The 23,066-nt window shown below is 40.9% G+C and overlaps 1 protein-coding gene across 4 annotated transcripts in view; it reads right to left on the bottom strand.

The window, feature by feature from the left end:
* Positions 1-23,066, bottom strand: part of CSMD1 (CUB and Sushi multiple domains 1) — a 956,661-nt gene that overhangs the window by 68,517 nt on the left and 865,078 nt on the right. For all 4 annotated transcript variants that reach the window (XM_081856635.1, XM_081856636.1, XM_081856637.1 and 1 more), the window contains 7 exons: positions 18,915-19,092; positions 15,966-16,111; positions 13,763-13,843; positions 11,412-11,525; positions 7,954-8,142; positions 7,009-7,155; positions 2,043-2,231 (listed from right to left, as the gene is read on the bottom strand). In XM_081856635.1, coding sequence (XP_081712761.1) covers positions 2,043-2,231; positions 7,009-7,155; positions 7,954-8,142; positions 11,412-11,525; positions 13,763-13,843; positions 15,966-16,111; positions 18,915-19,092 — 1,044 coding nt within the window. The remainder of the gene's footprint in view (positions 1-2,042; positions 2,232-7,008; positions 7,156-7,953; positions 8,143-11,411; positions 11,526-13,762; positions 13,844-15,965; positions 16,112-18,914; positions 19,093-23,066) is intronic.

Genomic DNA, 23,066 nt, shown 5'->3' with positions numbered 1-23,066 from the left:
GATATACAACAACAGCAGCAAGAAAATACAACAAAAACAGAACATGATCCACCATAAAACAAATAATTTTTTTAAAAAATTACTGAGCAGACAAGTAAATCTTAGTCTAGTATCTTCACCTAGCCTTTCAAGACAAAACCTATCCAAAACATGAGTGGGTGAACTAGCTTTCACTGACTACTGTTTTCTTGGTTGTTTTGGATACTTTTGTTACTTGTTTTAATATTCATTTAATTATTTTGATTTTTGATTTAGTACTGTTGCTTTGATTGACTGAATAGCTTAAACATGGTTTTAATAAAAAATGTGGCAGCAGTATGGGCAATCTCTACCCTCTGTGCACAATTACACATGCTGCAGTAATTTCCTAACAAGTATTTACAAAATTATTTGATTGGCATTCTGGCATCCCATGCAGTTCCATACGCTTCGCCTGTGCAAATGGATTCTCTTATGGAGAACTGCAAAGACGTTATGATAATGATTTCTATATATTTTATTCTCTCTCTCTCTCTATATATATACATATTGAGATTTACCATATTTTCCAGGTATAAGACTGGGTCCCCCCCTAAAAAATAGTGTCCAAAATTTGGGGGCGTCTTATACATGGGGGCCATCTCCCCCCATTTTCTTAAATCAGAGTCCCCCAAAATAGGGGGTGTCTCATAGATGGAAAAATATGGGGTGGGTGGGTGTGCCAAATGCTCATTCCTTCCTTCCCAAAAACTTGAGCAGGGATGAGGTTGGAAGGAGAACCCCAGCAACAAGCAAACGTTAAACCAAGTACTAGGAAGCTAGAAAATTGATATTATGATGGAAATGCTTCAGCAACCTTAACTGTAGACACTGCTATTTTCTTCAGGTATAATTATTTTCAATGTAGTGCTGCTTGTGAAGGTTTCTGCTGCTTCAGCAGCTGAAAGTAACAGTAATAACAATAAATTATTATTCCTTGGAAGGGAGTCAAGTCCTTTATGCAGCAGCAAGTGCTTTATTAGCTGAGTTGCCCCTTGACAAGATGGGAAATGAAAAATACCACCTGACCTTGACAGCTTAACCCAAGTTAGAAACGTGTTCTTATGAAAACTGGGGTGGGGTGGGGGAGAGGGCAGACTGTTGTAGAAGAGAAACAGAAAGTAACAGCACCTTTTTCTAAAATTACATTTCAATAACTATTTAAAGTACAATATTAGCATTTAATTACAAACTAAACACAATGGAATCAGTATTACTGGTACTACAGACATCATGAAAGGATCTCGGGGGGAATCCTCCATTTTAAAAAAATATGTTAGTATGTCTTGTGCTAGATGGTTTTAAAAAATAATTTGTTTTCCTTAAGGCTAAAGTGTTTTTGTGTAAGAATTTTGGCTGGGTGCTAGCAGGTTGAAGGTGGGAGGGATGACCATTACATGTCTGAAGATCTCTACTATAGCCATAATTGAAAGCAAGCGAGATGTGATCCAGGAAACAGCCAGTTCAAATCTAGGTGTCCTTAAACAAACCATAAGTCACTCATCTACAATATAAGGAAACAAGAATTGTGGCCGACCTCACAGAGCTATCTTAAGGACTTCAAGGCGATATATAATTTGACGAGGCGTATTGTACCCTCGAAATGAAATATTCTTAATGTATATGTCCACAGTGTGCAAGGAAAGAATGCTATTCTCAAGGCTCAAGAGACAAGCTGCAGTTTAAAATGCACAATGACTTCAAATGCATGTCTCTTCAGGAGAAGCTGTTGCGGTTAAAAGACTGTTTTCTCTTGGGCATTCAGATTACCACATTAATCTTTCACTATTTATTAACATAACATTCCTATTCAGTTTCTTATGTGAAATGGGTGTCAGCAGAATCAGTGGAGGCAGTTCTACATAACAGCAGGCTTTCTATTCATGCTTAGGTGCCATAAATGGGTAGGTGTAAGAAACAAAGACTAAGGGTCAGGGTTTCCTCCACTCCAAAAATCTGTGATACCACCATAATTTCAAATTTGTGTGTGTGCGTGCATGTGTTGTTAAGAAACAGGATCTTACCTTGACAGAGCGGAACAGGGAAATCCCACTGATACATGCCATTTGGGTGACGTCTACAAGTTGCATTGCTATGGCCAATTATTCTATATCCAGGTTTACAATAATAGCGAACGGTGCTGCCAGCTGTACCCCTGGTTTTATTTACAATTCCACCATTCTTCACAATAAGGTTTAAGCTGCAGTAAGGAGCTATAGGGGGAAGCATAAAAGAAGCAATTAAATAAAATGTGATGTTTGGTTATGGCTTGAAAACCCATGAACTCAGGCTCTAGCCTCACAATCAGAATCCATATGAAAGGCACTTAGAGAATAATACTAAACTGAAAACCTATTTCAACTGTCTGTAAGTAAGCAGCAGGATATCTTTGCATGTGAAATGTAATATGCTTTTGAGCCTCTCATGTACAATTTCTTCGATCATTGTTGATGTGCAATAGAAATTAGAAGAAGCCATTCTAATTCAAATGTTAAGTTTTTACATTTGCATTTCAAAGTGCTTTGGGCAAACATTTGTTTAAGGCTCCAGTGTGAAAGTGTTCAATGGCCCTATTGTATGAAGGTGAGCTAATGGGCTGCTGCATGAGGACTTTCTGCCCCTACAAACCCCCATCAAGTATCTTGGGCTATGTGTAATCAGATCTTTGGGGTTTGCTCACACAAGGGAGAAGCCTCTCAGGAAAGGCTTTTGGGAGGGCGGCGGCACAGAGCATGCATTTGGGAGGCCAGAATGGGGAATTCTCCTCGCACAAGCTCCCTTGCGTGAGCTGCAGAACTGGATGCAAGTCATACAACACACCAGCAATGATGCTAATTAGATGACTGGGGAGATGCAGGTGAGTCTATGCTGTGTTTGTTCTCCAGATCCCCAAACAGATTCCAGGAGCTCTTCCTTATGGACATACAGTGCTCAGAGTGTTGTATGGAGCACTGCAGTGCCACAAAAGAAGGGGGCGGCACCCATTTGCACGTTCAGTTGTTTAGCCAATACACGCAGACACAAAGAAACATGCTTGTTTGCACAAATTTCCCCTTATCTAGAGCAGACCAAAACGTTAAAGGCATCTTAATCAATCAAGTAATAATTTCAGTTTTAGTTAATTGATTATATTTGCATAAATTACTTATGCATAAAACCAATAGTTCCAATGGGGGGGGGAATAGCAGACTTTGAAATTGTGGTGCCAGCTTCAGCTGGGCTTTGAGAAGGAGGCACGAGGCTCTGGCAGGGTCCTGTAGCCCCCTTACCTCTTTCCCAAAGCCCAGTTAAGTGCTTGCCTGGCAGCACAGCTTTGGGAAGGAGGCAAGAGGACCCGATGACCCTGTAAGAGCCCTCACACACCTTCCCAAAGCTGGGCAAGAGCTTACTGGGCTTTGAGAAGACACCCTCCTTGGCTTAGCGTCCAATGCAGCTGCACCACTCCTACCTTCCTAGATTTGCCTCTACTGAGGACCAGAGAAGTCATAATGGAGGGCTGAATTCAGCCCCCAAGCCTAAGTTTCTCCCGCTTCTGTTGTGTATAGGATTGTCTTCTTATGTAAGCATGGTCATAAAACTCATTCTAAGGAAATAGAAACATTTTCTCACTATTCTGAATTAGGAAATGTCACAGTAACAGGCTCTGATATCAACAATAGTTTCATTCCCACCCTCCATCTTACACTTTTTGCGTGACTTCAAATAGCCTTCTGTCATTTCGGTTCCCTCCTCCCTCCTTCTATATTAAAAAAAAAGTCTGTTCTAAACAACAGTCAGTAACTGCCTGCATAATACAGTGACATTGCCTATGCAGGAGGGCTGTCAGAGCAACACAGTAAACAGCCTGAGGGAAAACTAAAAAAACTCTCATGTTTATCTCCTCGGCCTCTAGTGCCACACATTAACAATAGCACAGCAAAACTTTCAGACAAGACCGTGTCATTTAGACTGGCATATTGCTTAAACTTTTCAAGGCCCCGCCATTCTGCACATGAACATTTGTTAGGAAAATGCTGCCGAGTGTGCTTACTTGGAAGTAAGCTCCACTGAATCCAGTGAGAAGTTATGTATACATATACAAGATGGACTTTCTTGTCCTAAAAGCATTCATGCATGGATACAATACTGTGTATATACTCTGCACCTAGGAAAATTAAAATAAAAACCAGACTCTATAGCCTAGAAAATGAAGCATTTCAAACCCTCGATTCACCATTCTGGGCTGGGTTTGTGGGTAGCCAAGGTATCCCTCTGCCAGGCTCAGCATGGTTCCCCCAGGCTCCAGTAGTGGGAGGCCTCTTCTGCACTTTTGCTAATGCCAGCAGGTGTTTCTGGGATAAGGAGGGGGTAAGGAAGGGAGCTGGGCCAGCAAAAAACTGGTGGGCACCTAAGCCGCTCCAGCTACTGGCAATGGGCATGATCTGGGCATCGCAACCCACTCTTAGCCCCATACATGCAAACATAAGTTCCACTCTAGCCGACATGAGCACTTGGGGTTGGGATATGGCAGTGACTCCACTGCTCCCAGATGAGAATTAGGAATGCTCCATAAATTATGTAAATTGTAATTTTTTGTGTGTGGGGGTGGGGAATCTTCATAATTTGTTGTGCTTCAGCCAAGTGCTATGGAGCTCACTTACGGTAATTTCCATCCTTGGTAACAGGTAACCCCCAAGCCCTAATCATGGATGGAAAGTCCTTCTCCCTTTCTGGCTTGCAAGGATTTTATACCAGATATTACCTACATATTTTCATGCTTATGTTCTTAGTCATATAAATGAGAAACTTGAAAGGGAATGTATTAAATTTTGCAGTTTCAATGGCATAGAGATACTGACTTGAGGCAGGTGCCGTCACTGTACCCTTTTTGGAATCTGCTAAACACATTCCTGTTTAGACAAGGATACCTAAATGTATAAAAATCTGAGGTATTTTTAACCTTGTTTGAATATTTTAACCTTTGTATGTTTTAGAGGTGTATTTTTTCTGTTTTATCTTTTGTAAACAGCTTAAATGTTTTTGTTTTGTTTTTTTACAATCAAGTGGTATATAAATTTTATGGAAATAAATAAATACACTGAAATACAGTACAAATACAAGCAGCCCTGATAGAAATCATTCAGAAAAACTATAGCTCAGTCATAGAAGACAAAGTCTCAGGTTTAATGACAGAATAGCCCAGGGCTGGGAAATACCTCAGTCTTAAACCCTGGAGAGCTACTCCAAATCATGGTAGACCAGGCTTTCCCAATATGGTGTCCTCTAGATATATTGGACAACAATTCCCCTTATCCCATGCTGACTATTGCTGATGGAAGCTGGCATCTAACAACATCAGGAGGGCACAAGGTTGGAGAAGGCTGGTATAGACAATAATGAGCTTGATGGCCAGACAGTTTCAGTAAGGCAGTTTCCCAAACAAGACTGTATTGGTCATTGGAAGGTCGGAAAGGCCAAGGACAGAAAAATATTTGCTTTCCTTAGACCACTGTGTAGCCCACACTGTGTAGACTTGCTTGCATCTCTGTGGGTAATTTCTGGCAGCAAAAATGAGAAGGATTACCGTTCTGCAATATCTCCCATTTTGGAAGGCATCACAGAAGAAAACCTCACCAAACTCTGCAGAATCTTCCGGACATCTGCTACTTGCCAAACCTTGTGCAAAGTCATGGTTGGAGGAACAAGGAGGGAAGCAGGGAGGCAGTAAATCATTACAATAGGCTGATAGTTGTGAGGCTGCCTACTGGCTCAGTCACAGCTGCCATAGCATCAATAGCCTTTCTGAGCCCCTGGTTTCTTTTCCCATTTTTCATGCTGCTGCCTTCCCTTATTAAGATGCAGGCCCAATTGCTTACTCTGCTGCTCACTGTTATTCCTTTCTCATGCTGGCTGTCTCTCCTACATCAGATGTGAAACTTAACAGACATGGGGAGAACTATGCAGCCTTTCAAGATGTGCTGTCAGCGAAATAAAGGAGAAGGTTTACTGTGAGCTGTTCTCCAAAGGTGGCTTGCCCACTTACAAAGTCAAAATGTATTTGTACCCTTAAAGTTAATAATGGCCAATAACATTTCCTCTGAAAATTCACAGAAGCATATGCTCTTCTTTCTCTTCTGTGAAAGAGAGAAGGGGGATATTTATTCAACAATGAAATATTGTTCTTCTGGGTCATTCTGATTTACTGCGGACATGAACTCAAAAAAGTATTTTTTAATTAAAAAAAAAATAGCTGGTGTGTGTAAAATATGTATACACCCTGTAGTTAAGTTTCCATGTAGAGTGAAGACAGCACAGTCTATAGAAATGCACTTGAGCCCCCGATTCATCATATACCAATCAGTGTGAGGAAGAGAATGCCAGCAAGTTGTTTCAGCATAGCATTTAGCTTGGAGTGCTAGACTGCAGTTGGGGAGACCTTGGTTCAAATCTCCACAGCCAGGCAACTCTCTGACAGGGCCACTTGCGATTGTGAGGTTCAAATGAGCAGCAAGGTGGATGGCTGTAGAAGTATGCTTTCCTTAGTTTCTTGGAGGAAGGACAGAATAAAAATATCTTGAATATAAAATTACTAAACCACATTATTGGAGAATTTTCCCACCCTAGTTTTAGTGTTTGTTACTTTCTGATTGACAAATGCTAGCTATCAGTTGACAGGACTCAGAAGGAATTTTACCCACATGCATGACTAGTCTTAACAATGCAGGGATTTTGTCTTCTTTGTAGCAAAATATTATTATTATTTCAATTTATATACTGCCCATTATAAAAAGATCCCAGGGCAGTGAGAGTATTTCCACCACAGTTTCTTATTGAAGGTGCTGGAAGCATTCAGCAGAATCCAATACAAAGCAAAGTTTTATGCTACTATCGTTGCTACTACTAATTAATCATCCACCTATACAAGGTTGGCTAAACTTTTCCAGTTTGAGAGCTATATTGAAAGTTGGCCACCCCTCCAACATTATGGCCTCCAAGGTTATGGCTACTAACCTGAATAACGTATCTTGAATCCTTTCTTACTCGTTGCATGGTCAGTTGACCAACGCAGATACAACTGATTGGATTTGCTTGTGTAGTTAAGCTGCCCAGTGTGATTTCCACTCAACGCAACCAACAAAGGGCTTTGTCCAGAAGAACCTGCAGGAAAAAAGACATCATGATGATGAAGACGACAAAGAATATCTTTAAGAAATCTTTTTATGGAATTCTGAAACTTACAAAAATTCTGATAAACCAATCTGTATGCATTAATATTTTAATCTTACAGTCTGTGTTTTCATTCATGTAAAAGAAAACATGGGTGGGGAGGTGAGGTGCCCTCTGAAGATTGGATTAATCTTTGGGAAGAGAGGGGCACATTATAAGAATTTGTTTTGGGCTTGACGGCAGTCTTCTTAAAGATGAAATGGGTGTGCGTATCTTTCTTATTTCCGCTTAAAAAATGAAGAAAAAATGTAACTACTTCAAGCAGTAGCTTGGCCATCTGCAGCAATGCAGCAGTGTTCCTGGGACAGATTGTCCCATGGATACTGCTGGAATGCTGAAGGGTCTCAAGCTGCTGCCTGAAGAGTGGCAAGGTTTTGATTTTTTTTATTAGAGGAAAAGTGGGGGTGGGGAGAGACCCTCAGCAACCTCATCTTTTAAATGTAAAGCTGAAACAGAAAGCGCCTGCTGAATCTGTACCGGTAGAAGAATTCACAATACTTGGCTGATGACACTAAAGTTTCAATTTCTCGTTGTTATCCGATGAGCCTTGCCAACTCATGGGATGACCAGTGCTGCTCCTGCAGATGATCTCAGCGACTGAGCTGCGATATAAGGGTTCGGCCGGTTCCTAAATTACCTTGGACCCAAGTTATGAATTGTTACAAGATCTTTACTCCAATTAAGGTGTATACACATTTTGTTAGTTCAGTCAATAAGAATTCTTCTCACCATCAAAGATTTCCAACTCATCAAACTGTTTTTCACTTTGAAATGTTTCTACAAAGATAGAGATATTATAATTTGGATCCACTTTAAGAGTCCAGGAACAAGTTTGTGAGTTTGGGTAGTTCTCCGGATATCCTGGACTAAGGATTACTCCAGATGAATCTGTGCGGACTTCATTTGCTGGGCATTGTGCTGTAAAACAGAAGGATAGGGAAGAGAGAAGTACACGTACACACACACACACACACACACAGAGAGAGAGAGAGAGAGAGAGAGAGAGAGAGAGAGAGAGAAATAGAAAACAATTACTCCCCCATATTTTCATTTTTTTAAACAGGTACAAAGAAAGACCTTCAATCCACTTTTGAAATTTATAACATGTTGAAAGAAGAATGGAAGACTTATTTATTAAGGAAACTATCTACCACTGCCTGTCATGACCACAGCAATTCCATCAGGATGCAGTTCAGAAGGAATTTAGAGTATCAGGGCTACTGGTTTATAAAAGCAGATATTATAATGGTAAACAGAAGAAAGTCCTCAACACAGAAAAATCATTTACATTCACAGCAAACTCTGTGCTTACCCGAGTGTCCATGTCTGCCTAAAGTGAATGTCCTGATTAGGTGCATGTGCCTGGAACATTTTCCAGTGAAGTAATGGATAATAAGCGATTATATAAAAGGAAAATGATTGATGGTGCCATCACAGGCCTATTGAATAACATATAAGAACTGGGAAAATCTGGTGCACAATATGTGTGTGTGTTTAATAATCAAAGCATTCCAAATACAGAGAAGATTGACCTAAAAACTGTCCTCTAGACACAGGCAGGTTGGCATATCTAATTGGCTATTCATTACTTGAAAGAAACTTCAGATGTTCAACTGTAAAGGTAAATGTTTCACAAGACTGATATATGTCATGATCAAAGAAAGGGACACAGATGTCTAGGAAAGGAGCATTAATGTTTCATCACTCATCATTACACTTCCAAATAATGGGAATAAATAATGAGGGGGGAGGGTTGGGTGCCACTGTAAAGTGATAGAGGTCTCTTGCCCTTGAGTCTCAAACACTGGCTTGGATCCTAACAAACGGAAGGGGTTCTTGTGGAGGAGCCTGCTGGCAGAAGGGGGAAAGATGGCGTTTTTGCCAATTCTGTCTTCCTCCTAAACCCACCTCCCAATGGTGTCTAATTCTACTTTTGGGGGTCCACCAGCCATCCAGAGCAGATTTTTGGAAAAGCACAAATAGTTCTGCTCAAATGACATTCCTACCTGAAATTTAGTTAAGATCTAAACCTTTGGCTCCGGGCACTTCATTGCCTGTGACATTTTAATAGCAGAGGAAAGTGCTGGCCAAAAGCTGTAGTGTACTGAACCTTTCAGGCTCCTTAGCAATGGAGGGACATCACTCACAGGGAATACTACCTGACTTTATCTATGTACTATCTCTGGCCTGGCTCCTCACTGAGCAACTTGCTGCACAAAGCAGTTTGAACTGCTACCAACCCTGCTGAAGCAAGTAGATGCATTGGAGCTGGGAACATTTTCTGTCTCTCATTCCTTTAATGTACCACATGTTCAGTCTGTAACTAGGAGTTGCATTCAGTTGCAGCACTAAGCAAATTGGAACCGTCTCCCTCTCTCTTCCCTCTGCACACACCCTAAATCTGTTTTGGGGGTTCTACCAATCTCTCCAGACGCGGGTGGCACAGTGGTCTAAACCACAGAGCCTAGGACTTGCCGATCAGAAGGTTGGAGGTTTGAATCCCTGCGATGGGGTGAGCTCCCGTTGCTCGGTCCCTGCTCCTGCAAACCTAGCAGTTCGAAAGCACATCAAAGTGCAAGTAGATAAATAGGTACCACTCTGGCATAACCGGCGTTTTCGTGTGCTGCTGGTTCACCAGAAGCGGCTTAGTCATGCTGGCCACATGACCCGGAAGCTGTATGCCGGCTCCCTCGGCCACTAAAGCGAGATGAGTGCCACAACCGCAGAGTCAGTCACGACTGGACCTAATGGGCAGGGGTCCCTTTACCTTTACCTATCTCTCCAGAACAGATTTCAGGACAACACAGAGCACACGCAGGAGGAGGACAGGAAGTCACATTGTGCTAAGCCCCAGGGACAGTTTCCCAGGCAGCAATGGAAGCTTCCATGCTGAGTCTGCTGCCTAGGAAATTGATCCTGCCCACTCGCTCAATTGGCAAATTATGAGCGGGCGTGAGGGCAGATCACCAGGGAGTGGGCTCTGGTATATAGCGAAGGCCTGTGTCTTGCACTGCAGCCACTTTTCGTTGGATCTCTCACCCTCCCTCCCTATATTTATATATTGTGGTTGCATGTTGCTCTTGGGTGTGCGGGAGGTTGTAATCTCTGTCTGGCCCCTCCAAATTGGGGCAATCCCATTAAAGGGATCCATGGGAGATGCTTCTGTCTGGATGCTCAGGTGGGGGCAAGGAGCCACAGCACTCCCCAGGTGCAATCCAGTGGGGGAGTTACTCCTTGACGTAGGTCAGGCACTCCCTTGTTTCCAGTTGACCCCAAACCTAAGTTCTTCCAGCACGCAGCCAGAATCCGAAAATACTATGGCAGAAATTACATCTTAAAAGAAAACTTTGTATGGGGGGGGGGTGGAGGGTGTAGAATGGAAAGCCAAAGAACAAAATAAAGAATATCAAACAAAGCCTGGAGAATTCACACCAGAGTAATTAGGAACAATTGGCCACAAGACGCAAAGAAGTGAAAGGCTGGTTTAGTAGCCTTCATAGGTGTTCAGTGTGGTATTCAGTATATGTCGCTGAAGGGTGTTTAGGTCTAGAGTGCAATATGCTACCAGTATCTTTGAAAGGAGAAACTACAGCACACACCGCATCCCACAACCTGTCACTGTTCAGTGCTCCATTTACCTGGTTTTGGTCCCCAAAGCTGATTAGAGCTGCAGTTCTCCATTCAATTGGCAGGTTGAGAAATCTCGCTTCCCAGCCTTTGTTCAGCTTTTCCTACTTCATTCACATAGCTCCCTCCCACACCCACTCAGTGCCAAAATTTGTACTATTCACCCATTCCCACAGATAATTGTTTCTTCTTATTACTTGCATCACAAACTCTTTTCTAGGTAATTTACAATCCTAGCAACCAAGTAACTTTGCATCCCTGCATTAAAATTATGGTTGCATACATCCACAGGTATATAAAAAGTGCTTTGTCCATCCCACAGTCTGGTAATATCGCTCTGTAAAAACATTTGTTTTGGATTACAGGGTCTGTACTGATATGCATGCTGGGATGCAGCTGGGATGTATTCTGAACATTCAAAACAGAAAACAATTTTCAATGTTTGGTCATAACTTTTCATTCTTAATACTTCATTGAATCAAAATAAATGTAAATATGAAGCACAGTGAATGAAAACACCAGCATAATACCAATATATAATACCATTGATGCATACATACCTTCACAAGATGGAGGAGAACCATCAAACTGGAGTTGTGCTTTAAGTTTGCAGAACATCATGTCATTGCCAACCAATGTATAGCCAGGATGGCACTTGTACTTGGCAAAGTCACCTGAAATAATTTGTAACGCAGAAATTTAGACTGCACATTTATATCCTTTTGATACTTCTATCCCACGTTGGACAACAAAGTCTCAAGGCAGTGTTCATTTTTTTTAAAAAAAATACAATATAAAAAGTTTTAAAAATAAGATTGCTGTTCAAAGCCTAACTAAAACAGCAGATAAAAGCAAATGAAAATATATTGTAAGATGCCTGAGAAGAGGGGTCCACGGGTTTATTACTATGACCAAAAAGTGGGGGGGGGGGGAGAAAATACACAAAACACATCAAAATAGAAGGGCAATTGAATATAGTAAAACAGTATAGGAAATCAGAGTATGAAAAAAAATATCAAGGATGATATACAGAAAATTTGACCAATTATCTATATGGAGAAGAAGTGAGGGAAATAATATTGCAGTCATGAATGATAATTCAGTTTTACTTATGCCATATGTTTACAGGTGTGTTTGAATGAAACAATGAGAGAAGACTCCAAATGTATAGGGTAGGATGCAGACTAATTTAGAATCACAATTACTTCCCAAAAAAATGGGACAAGTCAGTCATGACTATCTTTTCATATTGATTTCAATGGGACTTTAAGTGGTGGATTTAAAATGGATGCCACTTATTAGAGTAAAAGAATTTCTGATCGCCAAACACTCCAGAATGACAGCTAAACTGTATGCTCTTGCTTTTTAATCTTATTTTTCCTGCTGAAATACATGTCCCTAGTGAAACAGTTTGGCAAAACGTTTGTTCTGTTCCTCATACTTCCTCTGCGCTAAAGTGTCTGCACAACCTTTAAGAAAGTGCTCTTAACAGCTATCTGTGCTTCCTCCCACTAACTCCCCCCCCAACAACTTTTGTTTTCTTTCACCCACCCACACATTGTGTATGAGTCCCAAGCCTGGCACTGCACAAACGTTCACATGTAAATGTTTTAGCAATAATTATTGGAGTCTTTGGCAAGGCCAAATGCCTACCGAAGAAAGGGAGAAAGAAAAAGAGATTTGTTTTTGAAGAGTGGGAGTGATTTAGGGTGTTGTTTGGCATTAGTTACTTTTTCACAAGATTGTCCAAGGGCTGCCCCCTTTATTTTCTTCTTCTTTCCCCCTCCCCCTTTTATAATGAAGCCACAGCTTAACTGCAGAGTGCCTGACAAATGTGGTTGCCATGCACTGGGGAAACTGCGCCTTGTGAATGTTCCAGCTTGTTGGCCTTGCAATCTGACTGGAGTAACAGCATTCCCAGGACTTTAGTAGTCTCATTTCCCATGAATGAAGCAACAATGCTGCTGAGTGCTCTGTTGCCAAGCTATGGCTTCATTTCAAAAGCAGAAAGACTGAAGAAAAGAAAGGCATGTTCTCTGATCACATGATAAAACAGTTGATTAAGTATTACAATCATACCCCGCAACTCAATTTTCAGATAGATTCCTCCCCCTCCCCCAAATGTCCCAGGATTTCTCTGTCCACCTTCATTTCTGTTCAGAGGTCAGGCAAATGTAGGAGTTTTGTGCAGCCCAACTTAGACCTCTTGCAGAATACATGTGTTAGAAATAATTGAACTAATAGTGTATCTGCAGTTGCCAGCCAATGGTGCTTTTGAATTACTATACTCTGCTTAAGTAATGCACTGCTCAAAGGAGCCTTCTCCAACCTGCTGACCTCCATAAATGTTAGATTACGACTCCCATCAGCTCCAGCCATCATGGCTGTTTTGGTGCTAGGGTTGAGGAAGGTTGTAGTCAAAGGCGCATGGAGGGCACCATATTGGCAAAGGCTGGCTGCAAGGAGCATCAACCTCTTTCCCAAAAAATGTTTAACTGGGATGGAGGACAAGACTATTACGGGCTGTTAGCCAAGATACCTACATTCTACCTCCACTGGATATAGATGAATTCAGAGGCATTCACTGAATAAGCCCTGAATATGAACTGCTGGGAAACACAAGTTCCTGTTGTGCTCAGGTCCGGCTTACTGGCTTCCAACAGGGATCTGGCTGGACTTGGTGGGCAATTGGCCTGATCCAGCAGGCACTTTTATGCAACAGCTATGCATATTTCATAAGATCTGTGAAATTAAACCTACGACTACTGCAAATAAATTTACTCAAATAAATAAATTTCACCCAAGACTAATTCAAACAAATCGTATTCAGGAATACCACCAAAATCATTTGTGCAAAGGTCTGGACAGAGAACTGATGTATCGGTTTATCAACGGAAGGAAAAATTATCACCTATTTCAAAATCGTCATCTTCTGTAAGCAATTCAGCTTGTGGAACTGTTGGCGGAGGCTGGCACTTCTTCAGCTGATACGCTATAAAATCAAAGCAAAATTGCATTAGTATCTCTTTGATAACAAAGCCTCATTACAAGCTGGCAGTTGTGAAACTGTCCTCAAGCTGGTTCACATGTCACATTGAACAACTGTTTATTTTAAACTATGCTTTAATGTGAATAAGCAGTGCGGTGGCGCATGCTGCTCAAAAGTTTGCAAGTCCCTCCTTCCCTCTCCCCTGCTAACCTTTAGCGGCATCAGGGAGGAAACAAAATTGAGGCTGGTTTTGTGTTACATGGAAAACAGCACTCAGCTTGGTCGCTGCAAACAAACTATGACTGGGAAGCCGGAAAGAAACCTATGGTTTAATAAGGTGTGCAACACGGGTACAGCGGAAGGCTTGGAAGCCAAGCGAAAGCTCTTATTCATAGCTTGCTGAGAATATGAATCAATGTTCCTAAATGGAGTGGCACTGCTACTTCCATAAATGCATGCCTTTGTGTCAAAGAGCATGCTGGTCAGTAATCACACAAAGTTGGAGTTAGCTCTTTATTAGTGAAAATATGATATCCACAGTCTTGGCTGAGTGCCAGGCCGAATGAGCACAGTAACTCATTCCTGGTGGTACTTCCTACATGAAAGCAAGTTGCTGAGACTGAAGGTTCCCACCTCCCCACAACTGTCTAGGTCTCCTCCTCTCCAGGGATATTTCCAAGAAATCAGAGACTGCACAGGTGTGCAGCCAATCTCTTTTCTGCTCTTTTCATGCCTCTCCTGGTTCTGGGAGATGGGGGGACGGGGAGCTTGTCACAACAAGAGTTGGAGATATCCGTGACTCTTCACCAGCCTGGCTCATCTGAGCCTCTTGACCTCCCTCCTTGCCTGCTTCAGCTTCTTGACTTCTCTCTGCCACAGACTCTCCCAGCTCACTAAGCCCTGTTACCACTTCAATGTCCAACACCACCTCTTCCCAGTCTTCTTCCTCTGACCACTCATCATCATTCCACCACCACTCCCTGGGCTCTAAGCCTTCTTCCCTTGGTTCTCCCACCATTCCTTTGCGTCCAACCAGTCCATGACACTTTGCACAAATCTCAATAAGTATTTTAAAAAATCGTTTGGGTGGGAACTGTGCTTGACTACACAACCAACATACCATGCCATAACAACTAGCATGGCTTGTGTCTGACTGGAGCCTTTGCAACAGATCCAAGCTGAGAGCAAGTTATCACAGCCTACAGCTACTGAGCTGGAGCCATTGCAACAACTCTAACTAGTCACAGCTGGGTCAGCAGATTCACTGTAGCAGTGGGGCAGTATCAGCATGTTTGCAGCTCATACCCTAAACCAGGGATGGGGAACCTGTAGTCCTGCAGAGGTTGTTGGATTACAAGTCCCATGATCCTTCTCCACTGGCTACACTTGCTCGGGCTGATGGGAGTTGGAGGCCACAGTTTCTGCAGCATTTCCCTAAGCCAAATGGCTTTTCAGTTTCTGAGACACAGGCCTTCAATGTGAAATGAAGAACAATTCCCCTGTATGTCACGAACACTTACTTCCCTTCTTCATTTCCTTTCCCCTTTCTTTGCCCAAGTATTTTACAGCTAGAAGTCTCACTACTTTCTTTAAAATCAAAGGCTGTCCCTCTGCCCCTTTTCCAGGGAATAAGTGTGTGACAAAGTGAAAATGAATCTAAATAATCCTAAATAAACATATGCTATTTAACCGTCCACTCTCCGGGTCTCTGACTCGTTAACTATATAACTAGACACTGAAAGAGTTTCAAAGTTCCAAGTAGAAAAATGTCTCGTGTCTCTAAGCAGCTAAAATATTCTCAACGGGAGATTAGGATACCACTGGGTTTTCTTAACACCAGGAAGTCCTTAGGACTTAGAGAGGAGTGCATGGCCAGGGTTAAGTGGGGCAGAGTTTTCCCCCATTGAAATATTAAAAAACCAAGTAACTCAATATTAAATATTTAACACTCATTTGGCTGTGGATAATAAAGACTGTTACTCTAGAGGTTTTTATTAAATGAAAATATCATGCCAATTAAACCAGTCTAATTTATTTTAACATCAGTAGGCAGAAAATATCCCTTTAAAGCTCCACACGCGGCCTCTATCTCACAGGCACGATTTGTAAGATGAGGAGAACTGACCATGAAAATTGAGAACAAAGAACCCTCCAGTGGAGAAGTCACTGTGAAACTTGAGAAGGACTTGATTGCTTGAGCTATAAGCTGTCTCAAGAGCTGTATTCCCGCTGAACACTCCCAGCTGAGGAGAATTTTGGTCTGGCCCATCCCTAGGGACCAAGAGAAAAGAGAAGTGTCAGCAAAAGCCTGTAATTAAGGTTTAAATTAACTCTGTTTTCTCTTGATGGTAGCTTTAAATCTTCAAGAAGGCAGGTTAATCCTAACAATTGTAGCATAGTAATTCATTTGCATGCAAATCTAGGAAGGCGATTAAGTACATTCCTGCCAATGTGAAAAGCTTGACCTTTTAGGAGAAGCTGGAAAAGCTATGTAAGTAATATTTGTACTAAAGAAGGTTCAGTACTGTATAGTTTGCCATGAGGTCACCTGAGGTGCTTCGTTCTATTGTTATATATAGAAGAAGATATATGGGTATTGCATACAGGTGCTGTTCTTTAATCACTTTACTATTCACTGAAAACTCAGCCTTGACATTATATGTTCGATGTCAGCCAATGAAACAAATGTCAGTGCCATATTTAGTGAAAGAGAGAAATAAAAACTGTGTTTTCAACAGGAGAAATAATTCATTTCAAAACAAAATATGGTATTACACTATTCTTATATGTGTATAAACTGATTTTTCTTTCCAAATTATTTTTTAAAGAAATACACGATTCTGAATTTCAGCCACCATAATTAAAAGGGTTTTGATGCTACTTGCAAAAATATAACAATTTTTGCCATTCTTCTAGCAGGGTTAATGACACTATGAACAACACCATTTAATGACACTATTGCTTTACGCTGCCACACAAAAGCTGGCAACTTTTCAAATTAGTAAGCATCTGGCCTATGAAGCATCTGGTCTCCCAGGAACCAGGGACTTTTCTAGTCCACTTGAAAAACATTTCCAAAATTTTACTAATGCCTTTATTAATGAAAAAGCTGTTTTGGTCAGTGAGGTGCCTATGGCGGAGCAGATATTAAGATGTCACTTTAAAGAATAGTTCTTTATCAACCAAAAGATCAACAGCTTTTTAGTGCAAAAGACATAAGCTGTTTAGACCTTCCCAGTGGTTCTAATCTTTTTGATACCAACTCAGGAAAAGGGCGGTATGTAGTTCAAAGGAGGACTGACTGGCCCATCTGCTATATAATCCTTCTCAAAATATGTACTGTGAGAAAAACAGGGATCTGAAAAATTCAACACGTTTTTTCCCCCAAGCAGGCATCTCTGAATGGCAGTGGCATTTCTAGGACTCAGCATTTGGGCTAGCAGATGGATGGGAAAACATTTGCCTCTGGGAAGAGAATGGCCCCAGTGGCTCCCCTCACAACTGAAAGCATTGTTAATTTAAATTGCTAACACAATGAAATGTGGCATTTTGATCATAGCTGGTTAGGCATATACAATTATGCAATGAATATATATTTGAATTTATAGCCCATTCCTATCCAGTCAGCTGGGGACAGGTATAACAGTAGAATGAAAGTGCAAAATGTCCCATAAAATTATTTTCAAATCCAATATATTGTAATGGACACCTACTACTTGTTCCAATATTACTGGCATTTCCATATTTCTCCAACACGTGCTCAAAAAGAAAGGCATTAGCAGGCAGAGCTACTATGCATGAAATTTGTTGGTCCACCGACATAATTACTGCCCATCAGAGTAGCCCTGTAAGCAGCTGCACTTTAGCTATTCCTGTGCTATTCAGGTAAGGTACAAATTGTGCCCCACAGTATTTCAAAATGCTATTCAGGAAATATACCCAATTATTACTAAAAATATTTTTATTCCACCTTCCCCCCGCCCCAAGACTTCAAGGCAGCTATCAACAGTTAATAGCTAATAACAGTTAACAGACAATAACATTAAAACAACACCACAAAAATTAAGAGCAGCAAAGATTAAAACAATTTAAAAAATAAAAAGTAAAGCTGCTTTCAGGTGTTCTGGTGAACCAATATATAATTAAGTGGAAGTCCACTAATGCGACAGCAAGTTCCAGAGCCTGGAGAGAAGGCCCTCTCCTTGGTTACAATCAGATGTATTTCAGAATTTGTTGGGACATGCAGAAAAGCCTCCATTGGTACTCTTAATAAGGAGGCAGGCTCATTTATAAAAGGTCACCCCTTCAAATGTCCTGAAGCCATACCACAAAGAGCTTTAAAGCTGCATCATCAGCACTTTGAACTGGGCCCAGGAATGAACTGGAAGGCAATGCAGTAGTTTCAAAAAGGGAGTAAGCAGCTCCAGTTATCAACTTGGCTGCCTCAATTTGATTTGGACCAATAAAAGTTTCTGACCTCTTTTCAAAGATAGCTCTTGGTAGAGCATATTGCAGCAGTCCTGATGCGATATAAATAGGGCATGTGTTACTATGTCCAGATCTGCAGGTACTAATTCAACAAGTTAGGCCCCTATCCTTGGATCAAAAGTTATCCTGTCTCTTGCCTTGTCAATTTTAATTTGTTTACTCATGTTTAGGCTGTGACTACCTCTAAGCGTCAGTTCAGACTTCCTAGACAAGGGTGGGAAAGATAAATAGAACCGAGTGCTTTCTTTGCATTGATGACCACAAATATGATGCAATCCTTTTTTTCCCCAAGCAACTTCATGTGGGAAATGTTCCAGAATCAAAATAGAGCTTCACAGGCTGGCTTTCATGTTGGAGAGAAGACTCACCTTCTCACAGCCTCCCTATATTTCAAAACAGATCTTTCAAGCAGGATAGAACTTGCTAGCCAACAAATTATGCTCTGTATACAAACTAACTAACTAACTAACTAACTAACTAACTAACTAACTAATACACATGAACACCAACAGTTTGATTATTCTGGATTGAGGCGAAGTTCAGATCGATCTATTATCAGCCTTTACGGTAATAAAAGTTCACATACCAAACTGCAATGTAGTCATTCACTAGTTCTGTTTGGAGTAAGGTGAAATTGATATAGATTCCATGGCCCTGGGGTACAGTAATAAGCCACGTACAATCTTTTGAATTTGGATATTCATCTGGAAATCCTGGGGAGTACACAGTACCATTTTCAGATGTTACATTATAGCCACAAGGAGCTGAAAAGGAAAGGAATGGGAGTGTTAAAAAGTAAGGATGCATGGTTAAGTCAGGACAGTGATTTGTCTTACGTTTAAGACTGTGAGGGGAGAGACTCCATCGGGCAAGGCCTCCTTCCACCTGCCTTGCCCCACCCTCTGGTCTCTGCTTCTCAATTTGTATTGTATTATTTTACGCACTGTGGCTTGCCGTTGTTTTATTGATTATAGTTTAGAAATTATTTACTGTTGAGTGGATTTCTGTTTAACTTTTATATGTTATTATTATTTCATACTATTCTAATGATTGTTGAATGTTACTTTTTGATGTAGGTTGCCTATTTTAAAGTTTTATTATCACATTTTTGTATTGCATTATTATAAGATGTACATTTTTTGTTTCTTCAGCTTGTATTGTAAGATAGAAAGACAGTATACAAATAAAAAAATGATGATGATGGCATAGCCAATTCAAGAGTTTAAAAAAGCAAATTCACATGGTTTGTTACCTTTCAGTAGTAAGCCTATACCATCTTCTGTGGGGGGTGGGGACAGTGCAGGTGAGCATGTTGATGAATCATGAACAGATGGCACTGAGGGCACATGACTACACCTGCACCCTCCACAGAACAGTGCTCAGGAAATGCTGCTGCAACTACAGTCAAACCTCGGTTGTCGAACATAATCGACAACCGAGGAAGCCCATTTGGCTTCCAAAATGTTCGACAACCGAGGCGTGGCTTCTGATCAGCTGCAGGAGCTTCCTGCACTTACGTGGAAGCCACGTCAGATGTTTGGCTTCCGAAAAACGTTCGAAAACCGGAGCATTTACCGTATTTTTTGCTCTATAAGACTCACTTTTTCCCTCCTAAAAAGTAAGGGGAAATGTTTGTGCGTCTTGTGGAGAGAATGCAGGCTGCGCAGCTATCCCAGAAGCCAGAACAGCAAGAGGGATTGCTGCTTTCACTACGCAGCGATCCCTCTTGCTGTTCTGGCTTCTGGGATTCAGAATATTTTTTTTCTTGTTTTCCTCCTCCAAAAACTAGGTGCGTCTTGTGGTCTGGTGCGTCTTATAGAGCGAAAAATACAGTACTTCTGGGTTTGGGGTGTTCGGGAGCCAAAGCGTTTCAAAACGGAGGCGTTCGGGAGCTGAGGTTTGACTTACTATCATCAGCTTATGCTCCTTCTTTAATCTAGTGCCAGATGTTTTGGACTACAACTCCTTTCAGCTGTGCCAGTCCAATAGCATCAGGTTAGAGGCCAAAGAGGCAGAAGGAATGCCATCCCTAAATCTTCAAGCTACAGGGTTGGCTTTTACAAAACTCTAATCTTCTAAAAGGGAAAAGCCTAGGAGAGTTGAATTGGAGACAGAAGCTCCAAAGTCCAACTCTTGTCAAAGCAAGTTGCCACAAGGAGCTCCCCAAGCTTCCTTGGTTTGTGAGCTGCTTTGTGGGACTACAACAAAATACCTTTTTTTAAAAAAGCACAAATAGATTCAACCCACCATATTCTTCCTTTTGATCAAATCCCACTGATAAATCTGCTTCTAATTGGAAGTGCATCCAATTGTGCAGAAGAATTTGATGAATCATGTGATTATCCCTCCTCAAAGAAAGGGATAAAGAATCAATTGAATTGGGTAACATCTTCTGCCCTGCAATGTCACTTTCCCGTTTCTTGTGATCCCTGTAGTCACAACTCACTTCCCATTTTATCCACTTAATAATAGGGTCAGATCAATTAACAATGAGTATACGTGACTTGATTCTACAGACTGACTCTCCTCTTGTTGGACTTGACTGTGAGAGGTGGAAAAGAAGCTGAAATATGTCTTACTATATTTCTCAATGTTTAGCACACAAAATGCTTACTTCCTCATCCGTGAGCATGCTCAAAATAACAATGTAAGGAGGCAATTTAACTATTTGAAACTATTTAAACATCCTAGTCAATATGGGGAGGTAGTAGCCTTTTCTTCATTAAGAACCTGGCCTAAAGCTGATTGAAGTTTTTTGCCAAAACGCAATACAGCTCAAAGGGAATTTTGCAGATGTTAAGTGTACGACAGTAGTTTTACTTGCTGAGTTACTCTACATTCATGAAAATGACTTCCCTTCATTAAACACATTGGAGGTTTGAATAAATAATAAAAAACTTGTCCAGTTACCATTCTAGTCACTCTAAGGCTGCAATCTGAATCATCCTTTTGAGGAGGGGGTGTTGTGCAGCTGAAAAAGACTTTGGATCTTTTAGATGCAAGCCTTTTCTGACCCTTCCCAAGAAGCCCCAAAACTGCTTATTATTTGACAGTACCATGTCAGAGTTTTGACACTGGTTGGTCAGAACCTCGGACCTTTCTGTGGCATCAGGAAGCAGGGAATCCGATAGCAGATCTCCCTCTTTAACACTGGAGCTCTTTCTCGCATGTTGTAGATCCATATAATTTTGCAAGCCCATGGGCGACTCCCCAGGCCCCTGGACTAGGACTGCAGTTTATAACACCAAGTGTTGGAAGGAAAGGGTAGGAAATATTTAAACTGCTTTTTTATTTTTAAAGAAGCTCTACAGTCATTAGATGCTTTCTTGAATAGTACCTGAGAAAGCCCAGAGAGTACTGCACATTCAAGTAACAGCTATTAACATTGTGTAAAGTCAATAAATCAGTTCAATGGCAATCAGGAGATTCCAGTTAAACATTTGGGCCAGAGAGAGCAGGAGCATGGAAATTGTTTTGGTCCTATATTTATGGAAAGCTTATGGCCTCCTGCTCCCAATGTCAAACTCTGCATGGGAGGGACACTGAGATCCTACACAAATATTAATGTAGTCTTTGCTTCCCCGGTACAAATGGGCAATTATGGACATGGGAAAAACAAACAAAAGGCCTGACACTGCTTTTTAATTTATAATAAACAACATAGTTTCACATCTGTCAGGTTTTCAATGTTTCTCCCTTCATTTCAAAATAGGTGATAAAAATATTTTAGCTCATCTGTATGCAGCTGTCACAGCAATAATGTCTTTAACAAGGAAAGTTGTATAGCGCCTCCTAAAATCCTTTGGTAATTACTATAAAAATGAAGACCAATTATCAAAAGACCAAAGTGGATGTTTTCCAAGAGAGACTCTAAAAACATCTGGAAGTTAGATAGGATGGAAACTGAACAACTACAGGTGTGTTGTTGTTTTTCACTTTCTGGGTGTGGTGCTTTTACAGATAGGAAGCTGGATGTAACTGACAGGTCCTCTGAGAAGTGCATCACTTGCTTCTACCTCCTCTGCTACTTACTCTCCCCTGTGCTAGTTATTTCTTTTCATTTTCCAAATTATTTCTTATCAATTAAAAATGGGGTGTGGCACGAGCAAATTTTTATTCTGAAAGTGTAATCCACGGAAAAAAGTTTGAGAATCACCGATAACCTATAGATCATTTTATTCATACACTTAAAAAAGCAAACCACAATACAAATAATATAGTCACTACTAGTAGCTTTGAAAAAAGTTGTATTTGATTTGATGTCTAGGCATGATGCAACTTAGTATGCAGGTTCCCATCTGGCTCTTTTGCATGACAAAGGAAGATGATATTGGTCATTTTCATTGTTCTGCTTTTGTCAAGGATATCCATTTACGGACGTGAGAAAGTTATTTTAATTATAGCATTTCAGTATAATTAATTGAAATTCTAGGCAAGGCACAGAATAATTCGCTCTTTTCCCTCTATGTATAATGTGCAAAATTTCAAAGTAATTTGAGGTGATTCAGAGTGAAAGAACTGAAATATGTGGCTGAGTTATAAACTACATTTAAAATATAAACAGGGCAACACAGTACCGCTTTATAAATTTATATACCCAGGGTGCACAAAGGGCAGGTCAACCAACATTGCGAACTGTGATATATATTTGAATAACTACTGCAGGCAAATAATTGAACACAGGGGGCTTCAACACAAAGAAACATGTGCAAGGAAGTTATCTGAAAACTGCTAAAAT

Source organism: Podarcis erhardii, assembly GCF_964252035.2.
Source record: "Podarcis erhardii genome assembly, chromosome: 3".
NCBI lineage: Eukaryota > Metazoa > Chordata > Lepidosauria > Squamata > Lacertidae > Podarcis > Podarcis erhardii.
The sequence above is the reverse complement of the archived record's forward strand: the minus strand, read 5'-3'. Positions and strand labels throughout refer to the sequence as shown.